Genomic DNA, 18,088 nt, shown 5'->3' on the forward strand with positions numbered 1-18,088 from the left:
AATTTCCCTAATTTGAGTCTTGTACTATTTGCTATACATTAACTAGAAAGAATTACCTCATATAGTTTGTCCAATTTTATCGTCATTTAATGCAGGTAGGCTGTTCTGGTTTCAGTTATTCCATCATGGCCAGCTGCTGGATTGCCCTTGAGAAAGTTTTTTCTTTTTTTTTTTTTTTTTTTTTTTTACAATATAAGCTTTTTTTTTTTTTTTTTTTTTTTTTTAATTTATTGGGGTGACAATTGTTAGTAGAATTACATAGATTTCAGTTGTGCAATTCTGAATCACATCATCCATAAATCACACTGTGTGTTCACCACCCAGAGACAGCTCCCCTTCCATCACCGTACATTTGATCCCCCTCACCCTCATCCCCCACCCCCCAACCCCCTTACGCTCTGGTAACCACCAAATTACGTTCCCCAGATTAATTTTCAAACCCCGTGGCCATCCTGTGGTCACCGACTGCCCTCCAATCCCCTCACCCTCCCCCCCACCCCCCACTCCCCCCGCCCATCTAGCAACCCTCAGTTTTTCCTCATTGTCTCCCAGTTTCTGATTAGTTCATTCACTTATTCTTTTCTTTAGAATCCGCAAATAAGTGAGATCATATGGAACTTATCTTTCTCTGTCTGACTTATTTCACTTAACATAATGTTCTCTAGATCCATCCATGTTGTTGCAAATGGTAAGATTTCTTTCTTCCTTATGGCTGCATAATACTCCATTGTATAAATGTACCACAGTTTCTTAATCCAATCATCTACCGATGGGCATTTTGGTTGTTTCCATGTCTTAGCTATTGTGTATAGTGCTGCAATAAACATAGGAGTGCATAGAGATTTTTGAATTGAAGTTCTGGATTTCTCCGGATAGATACCTAGGAGTGGAATTACTGGATCATAAGGTAGTTCCATTTTCAGAATTTTGAGATACCTCCATACTGTTTTCCATAGCGGCTGCACCAGTCTGCAATCCCACCAACAGTGCACAAGCGTTCCCTTTTCTCCACATCCGCGCCAGCACTTGTTGTTTGTTGATTTATTGATGATAGCCATTCTGACTGGGGTGAGGTGGTATCTCATTGTGGTTTTTATTTGCATTTCTCTGATGGTTAGTGAGGTTGAGCATTTCTTCATATGTCTGTTTGCCATCTGAATGTCCTTTTCAGAAAAATGTCTCTTCAAGTCCTCTGCCCATTTTTTAATTGGATCGTTTGTTTTTTTGGAGTTGGGTTGAGTAAGTTTTCCATAGATTTGTGATATTAATCCCTTATCAGATATATCACTGGCAAATATCTTTTCCCATTCAGTAGGATCCCTTCTTGTTTATTGATGGTTTCCTTTGCTGTGAAAAAACTTTTTAGTTTGATATAATCCCACATGTTTATTCTTTCTCTTAGTTCCCTCGCGCGAGGGTGTATATCAGTAAAAATCTTACTCCGGGTAATGTCTGAGAAGTTTCTTCCTATATTTTCTTCTAGGTATTTTATGGTTTCAGACCTTACATTTAAGTCTTTAAGCCATTTTGAATTTATTTTTGTATATGGTGTAAGGAGGTGGTCCAACTTCATTTTTTTGCATGTGTCTGTCCAGGTTTCCCAGCACCATTTATTGAATAGACTGTCATTACTCCATCGTACATTCTTGCTTCCATTATCGTAGATTAAATGGCCATATAGGCGTGGATTTATTTCTGGACTCTCTATTCTGTTCCATTGATCTATGTGTCTGTTTTTATGCCAGTACCATGCTGTTTTGATTACTGTAGCCTTGTAGTATAATTTGAAGTCAGGTATTGTTATACCTCCCACTTTGTTCTTATTTCTCAAGATTGCCTTTGCTATTCGGGGTCTTTTATGGTCCCATATAAATTTTAGGATTATATGTTCTATTTCTGTGAAAAACGACGTTGGCAGTTTGATAGGAATTGCATTGAATATGTATATTGCCTTAGGCAGTATGGACATTTTAATTATATTAATTCTTCCTATCCATGAACATGATATGTGTTTCCATCTATTTATATCTTCCTTCATTCCTTTCATCAGTGTCTTATAATTTTCTGAGTATAGATCTTTTACTTCTTTGGTTAAATTTATTCCCAGGTATTTTATAGTCTTTGGAGCGATTGTAAATGGGATTGTTTTTTTAATTTCTCCTTCTGATGTTTTATTATTGGTATATACAAATGCAACTGATTTCTGAATATTAATTTTGTATCCTGCCACTTTACTAAATTCATCTATCAGCTCTAATAGCTTCTTGGTGGAGTCTTTAGGGTTCTCTATATATAGTATCATATCATCTGCATACAATGATAACTTTACTTCCTCCTTACCAATCTGGATGCCTTTTATTTCTTTTTCTTGTCTAATTGCTGTGGCAAGAACTTCCAGAACTATGTTGAATAGAAGCGGAGATAATGGGCATCCTTGCCTTGTTCCTGATCTTAGGGGGAATGGTTTTAGCTTTTCCCCATTGAGTATGATGTTAGCTGTGGGTTTGTCATATATGGCCTTTATTATGTTGAGATAAGATCCCTCTATTCCCACTTTCTTAAGGGTTTTTATCATAAATGGCTGTTGAATTTTATCAAATGCTTTTTCTGCATCTATTGATATGATCATGTGATTTTTATTTTTCATTTTGTTAATGTGGTGTATCACATTAATAGATTTGCGGATGTTGAACCACCCCTGCATACCAGGAATGAATCCCACTTGATCGTGGTGAATGATCTTTTTAATGTATTGCTGAATTCTTTTTGCTAATATTTTGTTGAGGATTTTTGCATCTATGTTCATTAAAGATATCGGCCTGTAGTTTTCTTTTTTTGTGGTGTCTTTGTCTAATTTTGGGATCAGGGTGATAGTGGCTTCGTAAAAAGTGTTTGGGAGTCTTCCCTCCTTCTGGATTTTTTGGAAGAGCTTGAGGAGAATTGGTGATAATTCTTTTTTGAACGCTTTGTAAAATTCACCTGTAAAGCCATCTGGTCCAGGGCTTTTGTTTGTTGGGAGACTGTTGATTACTGATTCAATTTCCGTGGTGGTAATCAGTCTATTCAGGTTTTCTGTTTCTTCTTGAGTTAGCCTTGGAAGGTTGTACGCCTCTAGAAAATTGTCCATTTCTTCCAAATTGTCAAATTTGTTGGCATATAGTTGCTCATAGTAACTTCTTAAAACTCTTTGTATTTCTGCAGTGTCCGTTGTCACTTCTCCTCTTTCGTTTCTGATTTTATTAATTTGGGTCCTCTCTCTCTTTTTTTTAATGAGTCTGGCTAATGGTTTGTCGATTTTGTTTATCTTCTCTAAGAACCAACTCTTGGATTCATTGATCTTTTGTATTGTTTTTCTGGTTTCTATTTCATTTAATTCTGCTCTGATCTTTATTATCTCCTTCCTTGTGTTCCCTTTGGGCTTATTTTGCTGTTCTTTTTCCAGATCCCTTAAATGTGAAGATAAACTGTTGATTAGTGATGTTTCTTGTTTCTTTAGGTAGGCCTGCAAAGCTATGAATTTCCCTCTTAGGACTGCTTTCGCGGCATCCCAAAGATTTTGGGTCGTCGTGTTTTCATTTTCATTTATCTCGAAATATCTTTTGATTTCTTCCTTGATCTCCTGCTTGACCCATTCATTATTTAGTAATAAGTTATTCAGCCTCGAGAAAGTTTTTTCTGATTGCATTTCTACCAAAAGTGTTTGAAGACTCCTATTTCCTTATATCAATGTCAACTCTAGGTTTTATCATTATTTTTTTGTGTTTGCAGGTTAAGTGGGAATTTTTATAATTTCATAAATCATGTATACACCTTGATTTTCAAAATATCTGAAACTCTTTATTATAATTTTGTTTGGGGATTGTCATGCAGGGTGTCACGCGGGGTCTCCTGTCCCTCTCCCCACATAAGAACGCAGGATATGGTGAGGCCAAAAAGGAACACCCACGGAGCCATAGAGAGGGGAGTCACACCACTATAGTCTTCCTGGCGGCTGGGTTGGAGACTCAGGAAGCAGGAGCCACACTATCCACAACCTGCCATCCACTTCTCTGCAATCCACAACCCGCACTCTGCCATGCTAACTGTAATCCGCTCCTGCTAGCTCAGCCACCATCTTCTTGCTAGCCCCCATTTTCTGCTAGCGTAGCCACAGCAGTTATATTAGTGGCCAATGGCTCACTGGTTACAGCTGATGGCCAACTAGCCACAGCTGATGGCCATCTAATCACAGTTGATGGCCATTTACTACCTGAGCCAGCACCTTTCCACGTGAGGCCAAGAGCCTGGAAACTGCATTCGTGGCTCTGTCCCTATAGGGATAATCCTAGCATATTTTAGTACATTGCAAATTACTTTAAATAATTACTTTATTTAAAGTAATATTACTAAAGTAATTACTTTTCTTAGTTTACTTTAACTTTAGATGTTAGGAGAATATGTTATTTTAGCTTAATTTAGGCAGAAAGAAAATAAATATTAAGTCTATGTGAAAACTAATTTAGTAGCTTCTTTTTTTAACAAATACAGACAATTACCAAGGAATAAAACACATTACAAAGAATTATGTTGTTCACCTTCTGATTCTCAAATGTTTGAGCAAACATATATGTCTTCTGTAAAGCTTATTTACAATTAGCACTTCCAAAAATTATGTTTGTGATCTGACATGAAAACGAACATCTAAATTTTTAGTAAACTCTCTAGATAATTGTGAGGACAGAGTCCCAGAGAGCAGTCTCCAGGCTCTTAGTCTCACATGGAAAGGTGCTGGCTCGGGTTGTGGTTGGCCGTCAGCTGTGGCCAGTTGGCCAATTAGCTACTGATACAACTGCCGTGGCTACATTGGTTGGTTGGTTGGTTGGTTGGCAGACAGGCAGAAAAGTGAGCGGTGGATTGCAGATCATGTGGCTCCTGCTTCCTGTGTCTCCAACCCAGCTGCCAACAAGACTATAGTGGTATGACTCCCCTATCTGTGTCTCTGTTGTTCCTTTTTGCCCTCATCATATCCTGCGTTCTTGTGCGGGGAGCGGGAGCTGAGACCCTGCATGATAGTAATTTTGAGTGAGGTAGTCTGAACGCCACACTTGGAGAAGCTATTTGTATAATAGAACATGGTCTCCAAACGAACATGGATGGTAGTGACTAGGAGTTACATGAAATGATGGTATTAGCAAAGTCACTGGATACTGTATTGTCCTCACCAGGCAGAAGAGTAGTTCAGTCATTCTGAAAGGTTGTGCAGCAAAGAAACCTGCTTAACTTAAGCTAACACAATGCTATCCAAATTTGTTCAACCCTACAAACTTTTCAACATCAACACACTGTCTGTGATGCTGAATAGATAGGAGTTGTTGATACTGCCTTTCCCTGGGCCTCCCCTCAAATAGAGACACTTGAGATGCCATTGGTGACTAACTGGGTTCTAACGGCCTGACTGCCCGATGGGCTGAAGCCCAAAGTGTCTGTGTCACAGCCTTTAAATGACCTTTTGAGTGTAAAAAGCTCTGTTAAATGTGACAAATTGTGCTAAATGACCTAATGTGTGTGTGTGTGTGTGTGTGTGTGTGTGTGTGTGGAAACGGGGCATTCATGAATAGAATTGCCAACTCTTAAAAGTATATTCACTAAACTACTAATAAATATTTTATAAACTCATGATTTCATTCTCAGTTTCATTCTCAAATTTAAAAATACTATTAAAAGAATATAGCTGCAGTTTGATAACCTAACAAGAAAAAGGAATCTATTATGAAAATATATTTTAACGCGAAATAAGGCAGCCAATTAGTAAGATCTAATTATAGAAACACTGTTAGATGTGTAGTCATTCTTCCCTCATTTATTTATAAAGCTTTCATTTGCCAAACAGAGCCTTTGCAGGTTTTTTTTTTTTTTGGTTTTAAGATATTTTAATATTTTAATATACAAATTGGTTCAGAAAATTATAATAAACGACGAGTTTTCATTGAACAAATATAATTATTTTATCTTTTTGATACTAATTAGAATTGATAAATACTAGAGCTGATTTTCCTACAATAATTTGCCTCTGAAGTCATGCACAGGGCTGCTTAGGTTAACATCTAGGGACACTATGGCGAAGATACAGATAAAGGAGGAAAGAGTTGAATATATGACTTTGAGATTTGTATGTCTATCTTTACTAAATTGAATAAGGCCACTCCTTAGCTGGTACAAATGGCTATTAAAACCAACACTTAGAACTGGCTACATAATTTGCAGGGCCCAGTGTAAAATAAAAATTCAGGGTCCCGTGTTTAAAATTATTAAGAATTTCAAGGAGCTGACAGCAGAGCATTGAACCAAGCATGGGCCCTTCTGACCATAGGAACTTGTCTGACTAAACAGATCTTACACCCATGAAGCTGGCCCCGACTAGAATATTTTTACACATTAGCAACCAGTTAAAAGGGACTGACTATATCTGATTAAGGAGGCAGTGTTCACACCAAATCCTTAGGTAACCAGAAGCCTAGTGGCAAGCAGACAGTTGGCACAGCAATTTCTAGGGAAACCCGCTGAGGACTGTAGTTTAAATGAGACTCAGCAGATTAGATACACAAATGACTATTGGAATGACCCGCTGGGTACTGACCTATGTTTGATCACTTGTTTGAGAGAGCCAACACTTTCTGTGCTAGAAATAGAAGCTGTTCTCCTGTCTGGAAACAGTGGAAAGGTTTAAGGATAATACTGCTATGCTCCTTATATTAGAAAGAAAAAAAATCTTAGATGCCATAAAATATATAAAGCAGAAAAGAACTTTCCTGGGGAATTTTCTTTAAAAATTCAATGCAACAAAAGATAATTAAAATCACTTATGTGGATTGGTGAATCTACTACATTATCTTTTTGTATAGGTTTACGTGACACAAATTACTTATAAGATTCATCTTGCTTGATTCACATAACAATACTTTACTGTATTCAAGGTATGCCTATTATCCATATTTCATCGATGAGAAAATTGGGGTTTAGGAAAAAAAAAATGGTGCTTCCAATAACGTCAAAAGTTTAGTTGAGCTACAACTAGAAAACAATTTGCACTTATTGAGGATATGCTGTGTACCGTACATTATGCTAAGCAATTTCCATGTATTTTTCATGTAGTTTTTGTTAGTCAGAATTCTTTCAACTGACAGTGACCACACACCTTACTCAAATTAGTTTAAAAAATGTTTTTGTGTGTGTTGTGTGTGTATGTTCAACAGGGAAATGAAAGAGGCAGCCTGAGATGTACCTGAATTTGTGCTAAGATGATGTTATCAGGAATTTATATGTGTTTCCATTAAAGTGCTAGTCGTTGAAAGATGCATTTTAGAATGTCTGTAAATCTTCCAATTACTTATGTCTACATAAAGCCATCTCTGTATTCTTTAGTTTGAAGATGATAATATAGGTATCAAATGCCTTCCTTCTGGGGGCAGTAAGAATGGCATTTGTTGAATGAACTCACAATGTAAGTCCTCAGCATGTGGTAGCGAGGATGGCGCCAACACCTCCAGATTTACAAGTCTTGAACAGGCCTCATCTCAGAAAGAGGTTTCCACCTACCTAATTCTCAGGAAGGGCTGGGCCCTGACTTGTTTCTATGCTTACTCCTGCATGAATCACAGGGCAAAGGAATGCCCTTTTGCACCAGCCTGTTATGTACGCCTCTCCGGAGCTGGAAGAGAGTTACACTATTCTTTAACCATGTAGACTGAAAATGAAACAGGTGTTGTTTCCAAATGATGTCTCAGGGTGTTGTTATCAAAAGAAGGGGAAGTGATTCTGCGTAGACCTTGGTTAACAGATACCCATCACAGAAGGTCTAATTATTATTTACATTGTACACACAAACAAACTGAGGCTTGAGGATCAAAGGAAAATAGTCTGCTTCACTGTGACTATATTGTAGGCATGGTGCTTTCCCCAAGGAAATGAAAGCAATATCCCAATTCTATAGAACAATAAAAAGGATTTATGTTATGAGTACATTCAAGGAATGCCATTCTCACTAACCCCAGAAGGAAAACATTTGATAATGATGTTATCATTTTCAAACTGAAGGATACAGAGATGGCTTTATGGAGACATAAGTAATTGGAAGTTTTATGGACATTCTAAAATGCATATTTTTCAATGACTAACATTTTAATGGGATCATATGTGCTACTCAAAAAACCATAAATTCTACACTGTGAACCATAAATTCTTGAGTGTTATGCCACTTACCTCTGCACCCACACTGGATATAGTGCCTAACACACTGAAGCTGCTCAATTATTTCTTGTTGAATCAATGAATAAAAATGGATGGAAGACATTCCAAATCTACTTACTTACTTAGTAGTGAATGATACAGCCCAAGGACACCTCAGAAGTATTTGCTATATACGGAACTGAAGGATTTGTGAATCCGTACCGAAAAGAAAGCTACAGATGTCTGCCAGTACTGCATTTTGAGAGAAACTACCCCATTAATACAGACCTGCTGAAGGAGCCATGGGCGATTCCATATATGTGGTCTCTTTGCCAGTGCCACAGCTGGTTGAAATGACATAAGCAGTTGACAGCTGAACTGTCTACTTAGTACTGCTTTATAATGTGCTTTAGTCGTGATTGAATTCGACCAAATTCAATCTGTCTCTTGAGAATCTGATCTAGAGATTGTGAGAATCAGGCAGTGGGTAACAGGAGCAGAAATATACGGACATCCAGAGTGGAACCTTGTAAACGGTGTGCACTAGAGTTGAGATATTTGTTTTTGAGGCTCAAATCCTAGAGATCCTGTGCAGTCACCTAAGTTGTTGAGTATCTACTAGAACTATTACTGTGTCTTTTTAGGTATTTCAGTCTCAGTGAGGTCTGGCATTGTGACACAACATCTATAATTAATTATGAACACCGCATTTTCAAGGAGATAATGCCAGACTGCAGGTGTCCAGAGAAAGGCAGGCAAAATAGTTTGGTTTTGAATTTGAACAAGGTATATCGGAAGGGTCTGCTCATGCTTAAAACAAAGAGTATGGAGGGTATAATGATAAACTTGGAGGAATGTGAAAAAGACGTTGAGAATATTCTTGATAGCTGTAGAAGACAGGCCAATGAAAAAATGAAACAAAGAGGGAGATCTGTTTATAGTCAACTGAAGAAGAAATTTTCCAACTTTTTGCTGACTTGTGAAAGAGTGATCCTTAATGATAAAATTGTAGTGAGAAGATATTATACCAATAGATATTGGATAATTAGAGATTCTCCAATTTAAAGACTGTATCATTGTCCATTTTTATAGAAACTTTTATTTCTTTAGAAGATTAGGCTAATTGTCAAAAGTGATCTTACCATAAGCTTTAGAGTTCCCTCATCTGTACTTGTTTGGGAAAGAGCTAAACAATTTATTTGTTTTTTTTTTTTTTGCTTAAAGAGGGCCTCCCAAACATAAGTTCAATGTTTCATAAAACTTGAATTAACCATTGTTAATAGGGTTGATTAACATTATCACAGGAATTTGAAGTCGTTCCATGCATATTTGAATCCACAAATTTGAATGACTATTCTAATTTATGCATATAAAAAACTTGAACATGTGGAATTCTAGTAAGTACAAATATGTTTATTTGTGATACATTGATGAAAATCAAACCAGTGTAATGAATAGCTCTGTACAAATGCTATCTCATAAAGTACCAATACAAGTCAAAGTGTGGAAAAGTAAAGGAATTAAAATGGATATTTATTTTCTTGAAATTCAGACTTAAATAGTACGGTTTTTCATAGAGCCAACCCGCAATAGACTTCCATAAATATTTGTTTCTTTATGGGGATCTTGCATTTCTATGATTTTGTTTAAACTTGATTTTCAGGTAGAAATGTTACCAGTACTTAAATTTACTTATATTTTTACAACAGTTTCAAATAAGTTAACGTTCAGTTTTACTTGGTGGAAAAATATGTTTTCCCTTTAATGGTCTTAAATTTACTCATCATTACCAGCAAAACAATAACTAATACTGAAAGACAGGCAATAAAAAGGGGTGTTCTAGCTTTTATTGCAAATGAGTCAAAAACAAGTTTTGCATTTTATTGCAAATGAGTCAAAAGCACGTTTTGCAATATCTTTTTATTAGCCAATTTTTATAGCTGCTCTTTATGTAATATATTATAAATGGCATGCATAAAGTATTTTTGTTGTGGGTTCTTTTGGAAGAAATGATTTACAAAAAATGTTGCTCTTGTAGTAAGTAAAGACATGAGGTAACAAAGGAGACAATTGTCTCATTTTTGACGATACTTAATTCTTTTCAAAGCCTATAGTTTCTTTTTTTCTTTGGGAACCCCTGTAATCAAGATTCCTTTTCATGCTGTTTTATTTGGGATTATGGTTAAACACAGTTTCTGCTCAGTCTCTACTCAAGAAAGTCTCTACAAGCTGTCATGTAGAATGGCAGTGATCCTTCTTTACAGGATCAGCAGGAAACCATAAAAGTCTGTTGTGACTTCTTAAAAAAAAAAGGAAAAAAGTATGACCTTTATGATAACATGACCTAAAACAAAGATGGTTTTACAACCTTGTCCATCACACACACACACACACACACACACACACACACACACGGACACACACACACATAAATCCTGCCCTAGCTATTATAATTTCAAGGATTTCATTTTACGTTTTTTGCTATATCTTATTTCCCTAGATGTTTCCTGTGCTCTTTGTGATGAACTGTTAATAGAAATTGGGAAACTCCTTCAACCACGTTCATCAATTTTCAACTGTGACACGTTTCTGCACCGCAACACCAAATGTTTTTTCACTTCCAATTTATACTGCATTTCTTATTTTCCAAGAAAATAGTTCAAATTGTTGCCAGGGCTGATTCTGAGGAAGCTGGTCAGTGAAACAGAAATTTCTAAGAAAAATCCAAACTTTTAGATTGTTACTTATTTTTGAACATGGCTTAAGAAATGAATTTTAAGTTACAGAGTATAGTTTGAAACTTCTAAGATCAGGTGCTCATATTTTGTATCCTTACGAGATTCAGGGATCGTTCTGGCAAAATCTCTTTAAGTCTTGTTCTTCTGTATATAAACATTTTTATTATTACTTGGTAGGTTTTAATTTTTTAGTTGGTAACCTTTTAAAGTAGAGGTATTTTTTTTTATTATTAAGAATTATTTTGAGTCTTTCAATTAGGCTCATAAGTAGAAACTGTAAACATGAAATGGAATATTTTATGTCAGAGTAACTCTTGCCTGTGGAAAAGAGGACAATTTGAGATGTGAGGTTTGAGATCTGTGGTGTTCACACTAATGATTCCTAGTTGTAAAGTCGTGTACAACTCAGTTCAAGTTAACTCTTCTTATTAACATTTCTCAACAGAACTAAGAAATGTTTCAGTATCTGTGATAATTTCCCTTTCCAAATTATAAATTCACAGTTTCATGATCATACATTAAAAAAGTAATGACTTGATATTCATGGTGCAGTTCATTAATTATTTTATTAGAAATATAGTTTGGGCAGGAAATGTGTTGTTACTTAATCAAATTACTTACAAATTTGCTTTAAACTCGAATTACTAAATCTTAACTGATTTCTTTTAAACATGTGGTTCATAGAGTGCAAATTATATGTTTAGAAAACATTTATATAAGCTAAGAAACTATTAATTCAAAATCTAAAATAAATAACGTTTTCTCTATGTGTTACATTTACTTGGCATCTTTGTTTTGGGCAATCTCTAATCGTAAAATATGAGTAAATTATTTATTTGCTTTTATATTTGGCCCATCTAATTTCAAATTTTCCCCTACATTTTAAGACTGTCCAAAGGAACATTCCCAATTGGTAAAAAAGAATAATGAAAACGATAGACTTATTCTGTGACTAAATGTCCACATCTGAAATAAAACCAGTTATATTTCTGCTTTGAAATTATTTTGAGTAGTAAGTGAAACATTTTATCATGTCTAAACTCTCTCACCGTTAAAGCTCAATGTCAGTTTCTAGTACTAGTTATTTATAATGAAATTATTATAAAAATTTGTTCTTAGTAATCTTTTTTTCTGAGATAATTAAATCATTATGTGTCAATGTTAACAAAACTACAACAGTGTCTTTAAAAGTTTGGTTTGGAGAAGTAAGTAATATTCTTAATTGCCAAATTTAAAGTTATATATTAGTATTTTAGGAATACATACTTGGTTCAGAAACAGAACTTCTGACTTCATAAGACACTTAGCTATTCCTTTTTTCTCTAATTGTCATGACTACACAAAATATATGCAAAATACAAGATGTTCATATTAGTGCCTTTTGAATTATACATAATCTCAATCTAAACATGAGATTTGGTTAAAAATCAGTGTATCGAAATTAGTAATAACTAAATATATGCAGTATCTTTTCAATGACTAATTACACAAATGATATCTTAAATTCTAAGCCAGTAATCTTATGTGTAAGTGTCTTTCTTTCCTTTAAAAAATGTATTGTAACATCTCATCGTTTGTTTCTCTGCCCTAGATCGGGGGACCGTGCAGAAGGTGGTCGTTCTTCCTACAAACAGCTCTGCCAGTGGGGAGCTCATTCTGGAGGAGCTGGAAGTTTTTAAGGTTTGAACATCCATTAGTCTCAGAACTTACATGATGAATGGAATTCTTTAATCTTACAGACACTTTGGAGGAAACAAAATATTTGATAAAAGAGCAAATAAATGCATGTTATAAATTTTGGAGAGTAGGAAACACCAGATGAAATGAGAACTATAGAGCAAACATTTTTCTGAAGTATTTTTATGCCTTTCAAGCTATCTTAACATAAAAGGATGAGTTTTTTTTATTTGTTTTTTTTTCCAGCTATCGTCACAACGTTAAGAATTTTGGTCATCATTATTTTTAACAAATGAGTTCTTGTGGTCAAGGTCTAGAAGACTAGCCATGAGAGGGCATTCATCATTGGCTTTACAAGCCACTGAAGCCCAAATACTTTCACATTATTGATTGTTAGATAAACTCACTCGTATTTTTTTAGCCAGGAGTTTCAAGAAAAACTGCTTTGTTTTCTCTTGTTTTATTGCTATCATTTCAAGTGTCACTGTAATTAAATAAAATAAATATTGTCTCTTTATCACTCCAAACTTCATGTTCTATCTGAACTTCAAATTGCATTGTCTTATTCTCTCTGTCCTTGACTATGGCATTAAAAAGGAAGAAAAGGAAAAAGGAAAACAAAACACAACAAAAAGAGGCCCACAGAGGGAAGTTCAGCCCTGTGAGATCTTACCTGCTTGGGGCAGAGAACCTATTCTTTATGAATGTGTGAGCCTGAAAGGCACACCTGAGGTGTCTTGCACCTCCTTTTCCCCTCAAGGTGAAGGTCATTGTCATTCAAATGGTCCCTCTTATCCTCATTTGGAAAGATGGGTAAAGCACGGAGTAGCTGTTAGGATTAAAACTAAACTTTGACATGGAATCAATCCTACAGCACACTACTACTTCCAATTAGACCAGTTAAGAAACATTGGCCCAGAGACACCAAAAGACCAGAGTCAGCCTATAACTGAGTAAAAGTAGCAGTTCAGAACTCAGGAGCAGACAATTTCTAGTCCAGTAAGTTGCTTTGCTTAGTTTAGTGAACTCAGAAGATATTGACTTATTAATATACTTTCCCATACTCACCAAAAATATTGAATTTATAAGCATATAAGTGATCAGGATGCAATGCTGTTAGATTATGCTAATAAATTTTGAATGTAAAGAAATATTTTTTAATAAAAACAGAATCAAACCAAATAAAATCTGAGGAACTCTGGCAAAATTCCTAATATTGTTAAATTTATGTTTTTTAAAGCTAGACTCATTTTGTCATAAACTTTTTGTGATTAGTTCCTTAAAATTGTGCTCATAAAATGTTAACTAGGTATTCAAGTGCCTTTGCTATGCCTTGCTTTGTAAAGAAATTGATTGTTCCACTAAATTGACCAGAATCTCATTATATATAAAATATATTTTTTCTCATTCAATTCAGTAGGGACAACTTGGCTTACCAAAATACCTTATTCTCGACTTCTCTTGAAGATAGCAAAAGTATCCTATTGCAGCACCTCATTTTTATTTCTGAAATAGTTTTTTGGTAATCGGGAAATGTTAATTAAGTGAGTTTGACACAAACTGAACATATTTATCATGAAAAGGTCTTAAAGAAATGTGACTTAGTCTGATTGTGTGCTAACTACTTATGGTCTGTTATATGAGTTATTCTGGTATTATCATCACGAAGAATACGCTCTCAGGGGAAAATAGAGTCAGTCAAAATGCATGTGGGGGACATCAGTCCAAAAGAAAGAGACTAAAAGTTTGAGCTTTCTTATGGATGCGTGTGCCCGTGATTGATGTGGCTAAACAGAGAGACACTGACCAAATACGGTCACTGTCTTCAACTTGGTGTTTGTGTCACATTTTCTGTGGTGAGGTAAAAATAATTGGGTGTGTATGATATTAGTGTGATGAGCACGTGAGGAAATGATGCATTTAAATTGAAGGAATCCCGTAGTTAACTGTCACACTGATATACTGCAGAAAACTCAATGTAACTTTTAAAAACCAGACACTTTGTTTTTATGGTGTGCAGAACCACGATCTCTTCTTTTAATCCTCTGTCCAGAATATTTTCTGAAAATATGTCCTGCTTCCCTAAACTTAACTTGAGTTGGAGGTACAACTATTAGAAGCTGCCTAAGTGAATATACGTTGCAATACTGTTTTGTACGTGTGTGTATTTCTAAGCAATGATCAAAACTTGTTGCAGTAGAGTGTTTAGAGATATCACCATTTTCTCTTTTAAATGTAAAAACTGACCACTCTAGAAAGAGAAATAATTGTGGGCACAGTTGATTTGGAGAGGTTGCTACCACTTGAGTTATTCAAATAAAATCTCACAGATCTTTATTAGGTTATCACAAGTCTAATTTTTAATCTTTAAAAGTAACAATGTTCAAGAAGTAAGTTATGTATGGAGTGAATTTCAAAAAGGATTACTATTTCAAAAAATACTTAAGTTCTTTTATTGATTCACATTTATCAAAAGAGAACCCCTAACAATATTACTTTGTTTGCAATGAAAAGAATTAATAAGTGTGGATCAGGCTAATACATCTTTCCAAAGCAACATTTGGCAGGTGAACAATAGTGTCTTAGGCCAAGTGCTGTGTTTTCGAATAAAATTGGATATCATTCCACAGTCCCCATCCCCTGCCTTCCCCAACTACCCAGATTCAATCCTGAGTTATTCATTGGATTCAATATTCTAAACTATACTTTTTTCCAATTCTCTCAACTTTTCATTTTTTTAGTATATGCTGCTGAAGCGAGCACTCAACTTTTCATTTTTTCTAACTATATTGATAGATATGTTGTAGCTAATTCTTTAAGTTTAGGCATATATCTGAGTCACAAATCCATCTGTATTCCCAACGGAGGAAATACACTTTATAGACAAGTATTTTAGACTTTGCAAGTATATGTGCACATAGAGAGAATGATGATTTCTTGAATTTTAACAGAAAGGAAAAGAATTTCTGAATGCAAAAATCCATTGAGCGACTGCAACTAACATTATGTTTTTCTAACTTTTCAGAATCATGCTCCTATAACAACAATGAAAATTTCATCCAAAAAGGTAAAATCAACCCCATTTTTATTTTCTTTGCATGTAAAAATTTTACTACTATGAAAAAATATTTTATAATGTCTGAAAAATTAACTTGATTAGCAAAATAATGTATAGTGTTTACAGTATACCACAAAATCACCTTCAATTCTGATGTAGAATTTGCTAGTTATCAGTGGAGACAAAATAGGTTTATTTTTATATAAAAGTGTCAGAAGAGAACATGCATATATGCAGCAAGATACTCCAACATTTTGTATGTCCTATATTCTCAAATATTACAGCATATAAAGCGAACCAAAATGAAAATAATCTTTCTGAAGGAAGAGTTTAGCATGTTTGAGCTACTATCCCATCACAAACACTCTCAGGGGCTTGGAATGACTAATCTATCCTTTTTGAGCTCCTGCTGCAGTCACATGTTTGAGTTGCGAAATGCGTTCGTTTATGCTTATTTCAAAGGAAATGCTATTTTTTAGGGTTCTACATGTCATTAAAAAAATCTGAATGTCTCAAATCTAAGCCATATCAAGTTTTGAGATTTGGGTAAGAAATATTAGACTCTGAATATCAGAAATGTTTAATCTTCTAATTTGTGCCTTCACATGCAAATAAGCAGTGATCACAGAGAGGAAAAGCCCAGTTCTGATCTCTACATGTGCAAAACATGCACCTCTCCCACCCCCAAAGTGTTCCCAAAACATCTGTAAGGGCCAAAGTAGTGTAGTCAAAAACGGAGTAGGCTTCAGAGGAAGAGCCACAAGCATGTAAATCCCAACTGGACCGTAAATTGCCAGCAACTCATGTAACTTCTCTGAGCTAAGTTTCTGCCTCTGCAAGGTAATGCTGTTCTCACAAACAACTTAATTCATATAAATCGCCGAAAATAAAGTGGATCTTTGGTAATTGTTATTTGTAGGAGCCTGAGACTTATTTTTCTTGGAATAGAGAATAAAAGGATTTATGTGTTAGCACAACTGATGACATGACTTTAGTGTTCTTCACCATATTTGGTATGTTACAGATGAAGAAGTATTTCACAGTCAGTCTTGTACTCTTTTTCACTTGACTAAATTTTATGAAGAAAAATAAATAGGCTACAACGGAGCTAAAGATCTCATCTGTAAAAATGTTTGTATGGTGCATAACAAACATTTTCCCAAGTAACAAGAAGCCATTTGTCATTTTCCCCAGTGTCCTAGGGAGCTGATCCCAAGTCAGAATTGCCTTTGAAGTCAGCAGGGAAGCCCTTTGTTTACAGTAGTTTAATGGAAAGAGAAAATATGAGAGCGAAATTCAAAATGGACACAAAGCCATTTGTGTGGCATAGTAGTTGAGTATACAATTACAGGTTTCAATTTGTAATTCAGCTTGTGTACTTGTAGTTCACAATCCATTCCATAAAATTACGATATACAACACACACATACACACAGGAAAAACTAAGCATTAAATTGTCCTCAACATCTTATATTGTAGATAATTAAAAATGTTTCATTAAATTAGTTAGGTCGAAGGCAGGGTAATTGATTTTTTAGGTATTCATTTGCACAACTGAACACTATTATTTTTACAGAGTGAAAGAACTACAAATGGCCAATGATATTTTATATAGACTTAAATACCATGAATTTAGTACTTTCCCTACTGTTCAAACTATTTTACTGTCCATTTTATGCTCCTTTATTCTCTAATTTATTCTTGCATTCTGCATAGCAGAAAATAATTGGATTAATAAAAAAGATAATTTCTAAAATGAAACCAGCTATGTCCTTTCCTCAAATAAACCATTTTAAAAATGTTTTAATGAAGCTGATGCATTCACTATATTATTTATTAATATACTCAATAAACACATATTTCAAAAGTTTCTAGAGAAATGATTATTGTCAAAACATGCAGTTGTTTTCTTATAGTTTGAATGTCTCAACTGGGGATCAGTATTTTTCAGCCCAATTTCTGAAAAACTAATTGATCTTATAAAATAATTTTCCATTGGATTAGAGTGAGATTAATTAGAACTGAAAAAATTATAAATGGATAGCTAATTGATAGTTTACTACCACTGATATTCAACATTCATTGAGCACTGAGGAGCCAGAAACTATTCTAAGCATTTTACGTGGAGTTAGTGCTTACATTTATTTAATTCTTTAAAAAAACTGTAGGATAGGGGCTCTATTGTCCAGTTTTCCCAAAGAGGAAGCTGAGATTCGAAAAGGTACATAGCAGATTTGTGGTTGAGCCAGGACTTGAATCCTAGAAGTCTGCCTCCAGAGTCTGTTGGACCAATGATGCTCCCATTGACTTACTTTTAAACAGTATGTTACATATATAAAGTATGAATATGTATAGATGTGTGTGTGTGTGTGTACGCCTGCAAGTTCCAGCTTAGAGAATTCTGCTGACT

General features: G+C 34.9%; 1 protein-coding gene across 1 annotated transcript in view; it reads left to right on the top strand.

The window, feature by feature from the left end:
* Positions 1-18,088, top strand: part of SEMA3C (semaphorin 3C) — a 184,608-nt gene that overhangs the window by 142,723 nt on the left and 23,797 nt on the right. The window contains exons 13-14 of the mRNA XM_033088922.1: positions 12,535-12,623; positions 15,646-15,687. Coding sequence (XP_032944813.1) covers positions 12,535-12,623; positions 15,646-15,687 — 131 coding nt within the window. The remainder of the gene's footprint in view (positions 1-12,534; positions 12,624-15,645; positions 15,688-18,088) is intronic.

Source organism: Rhinolophus ferrumequinum, chromosome 20, assembly GCF_004115265.2.
Source record: "Rhinolophus ferrumequinum isolate MPI-CBG mRhiFer1 chromosome 20, mRhiFer1_v1.p, whole genome shotgun sequence".
In the NCBI taxonomy this organism is placed as follows: Eukaryota; Metazoa; Chordata; class Mammalia; order Chiroptera; family Rhinolophidae; genus Rhinolophus; species Rhinolophus ferrumequinum.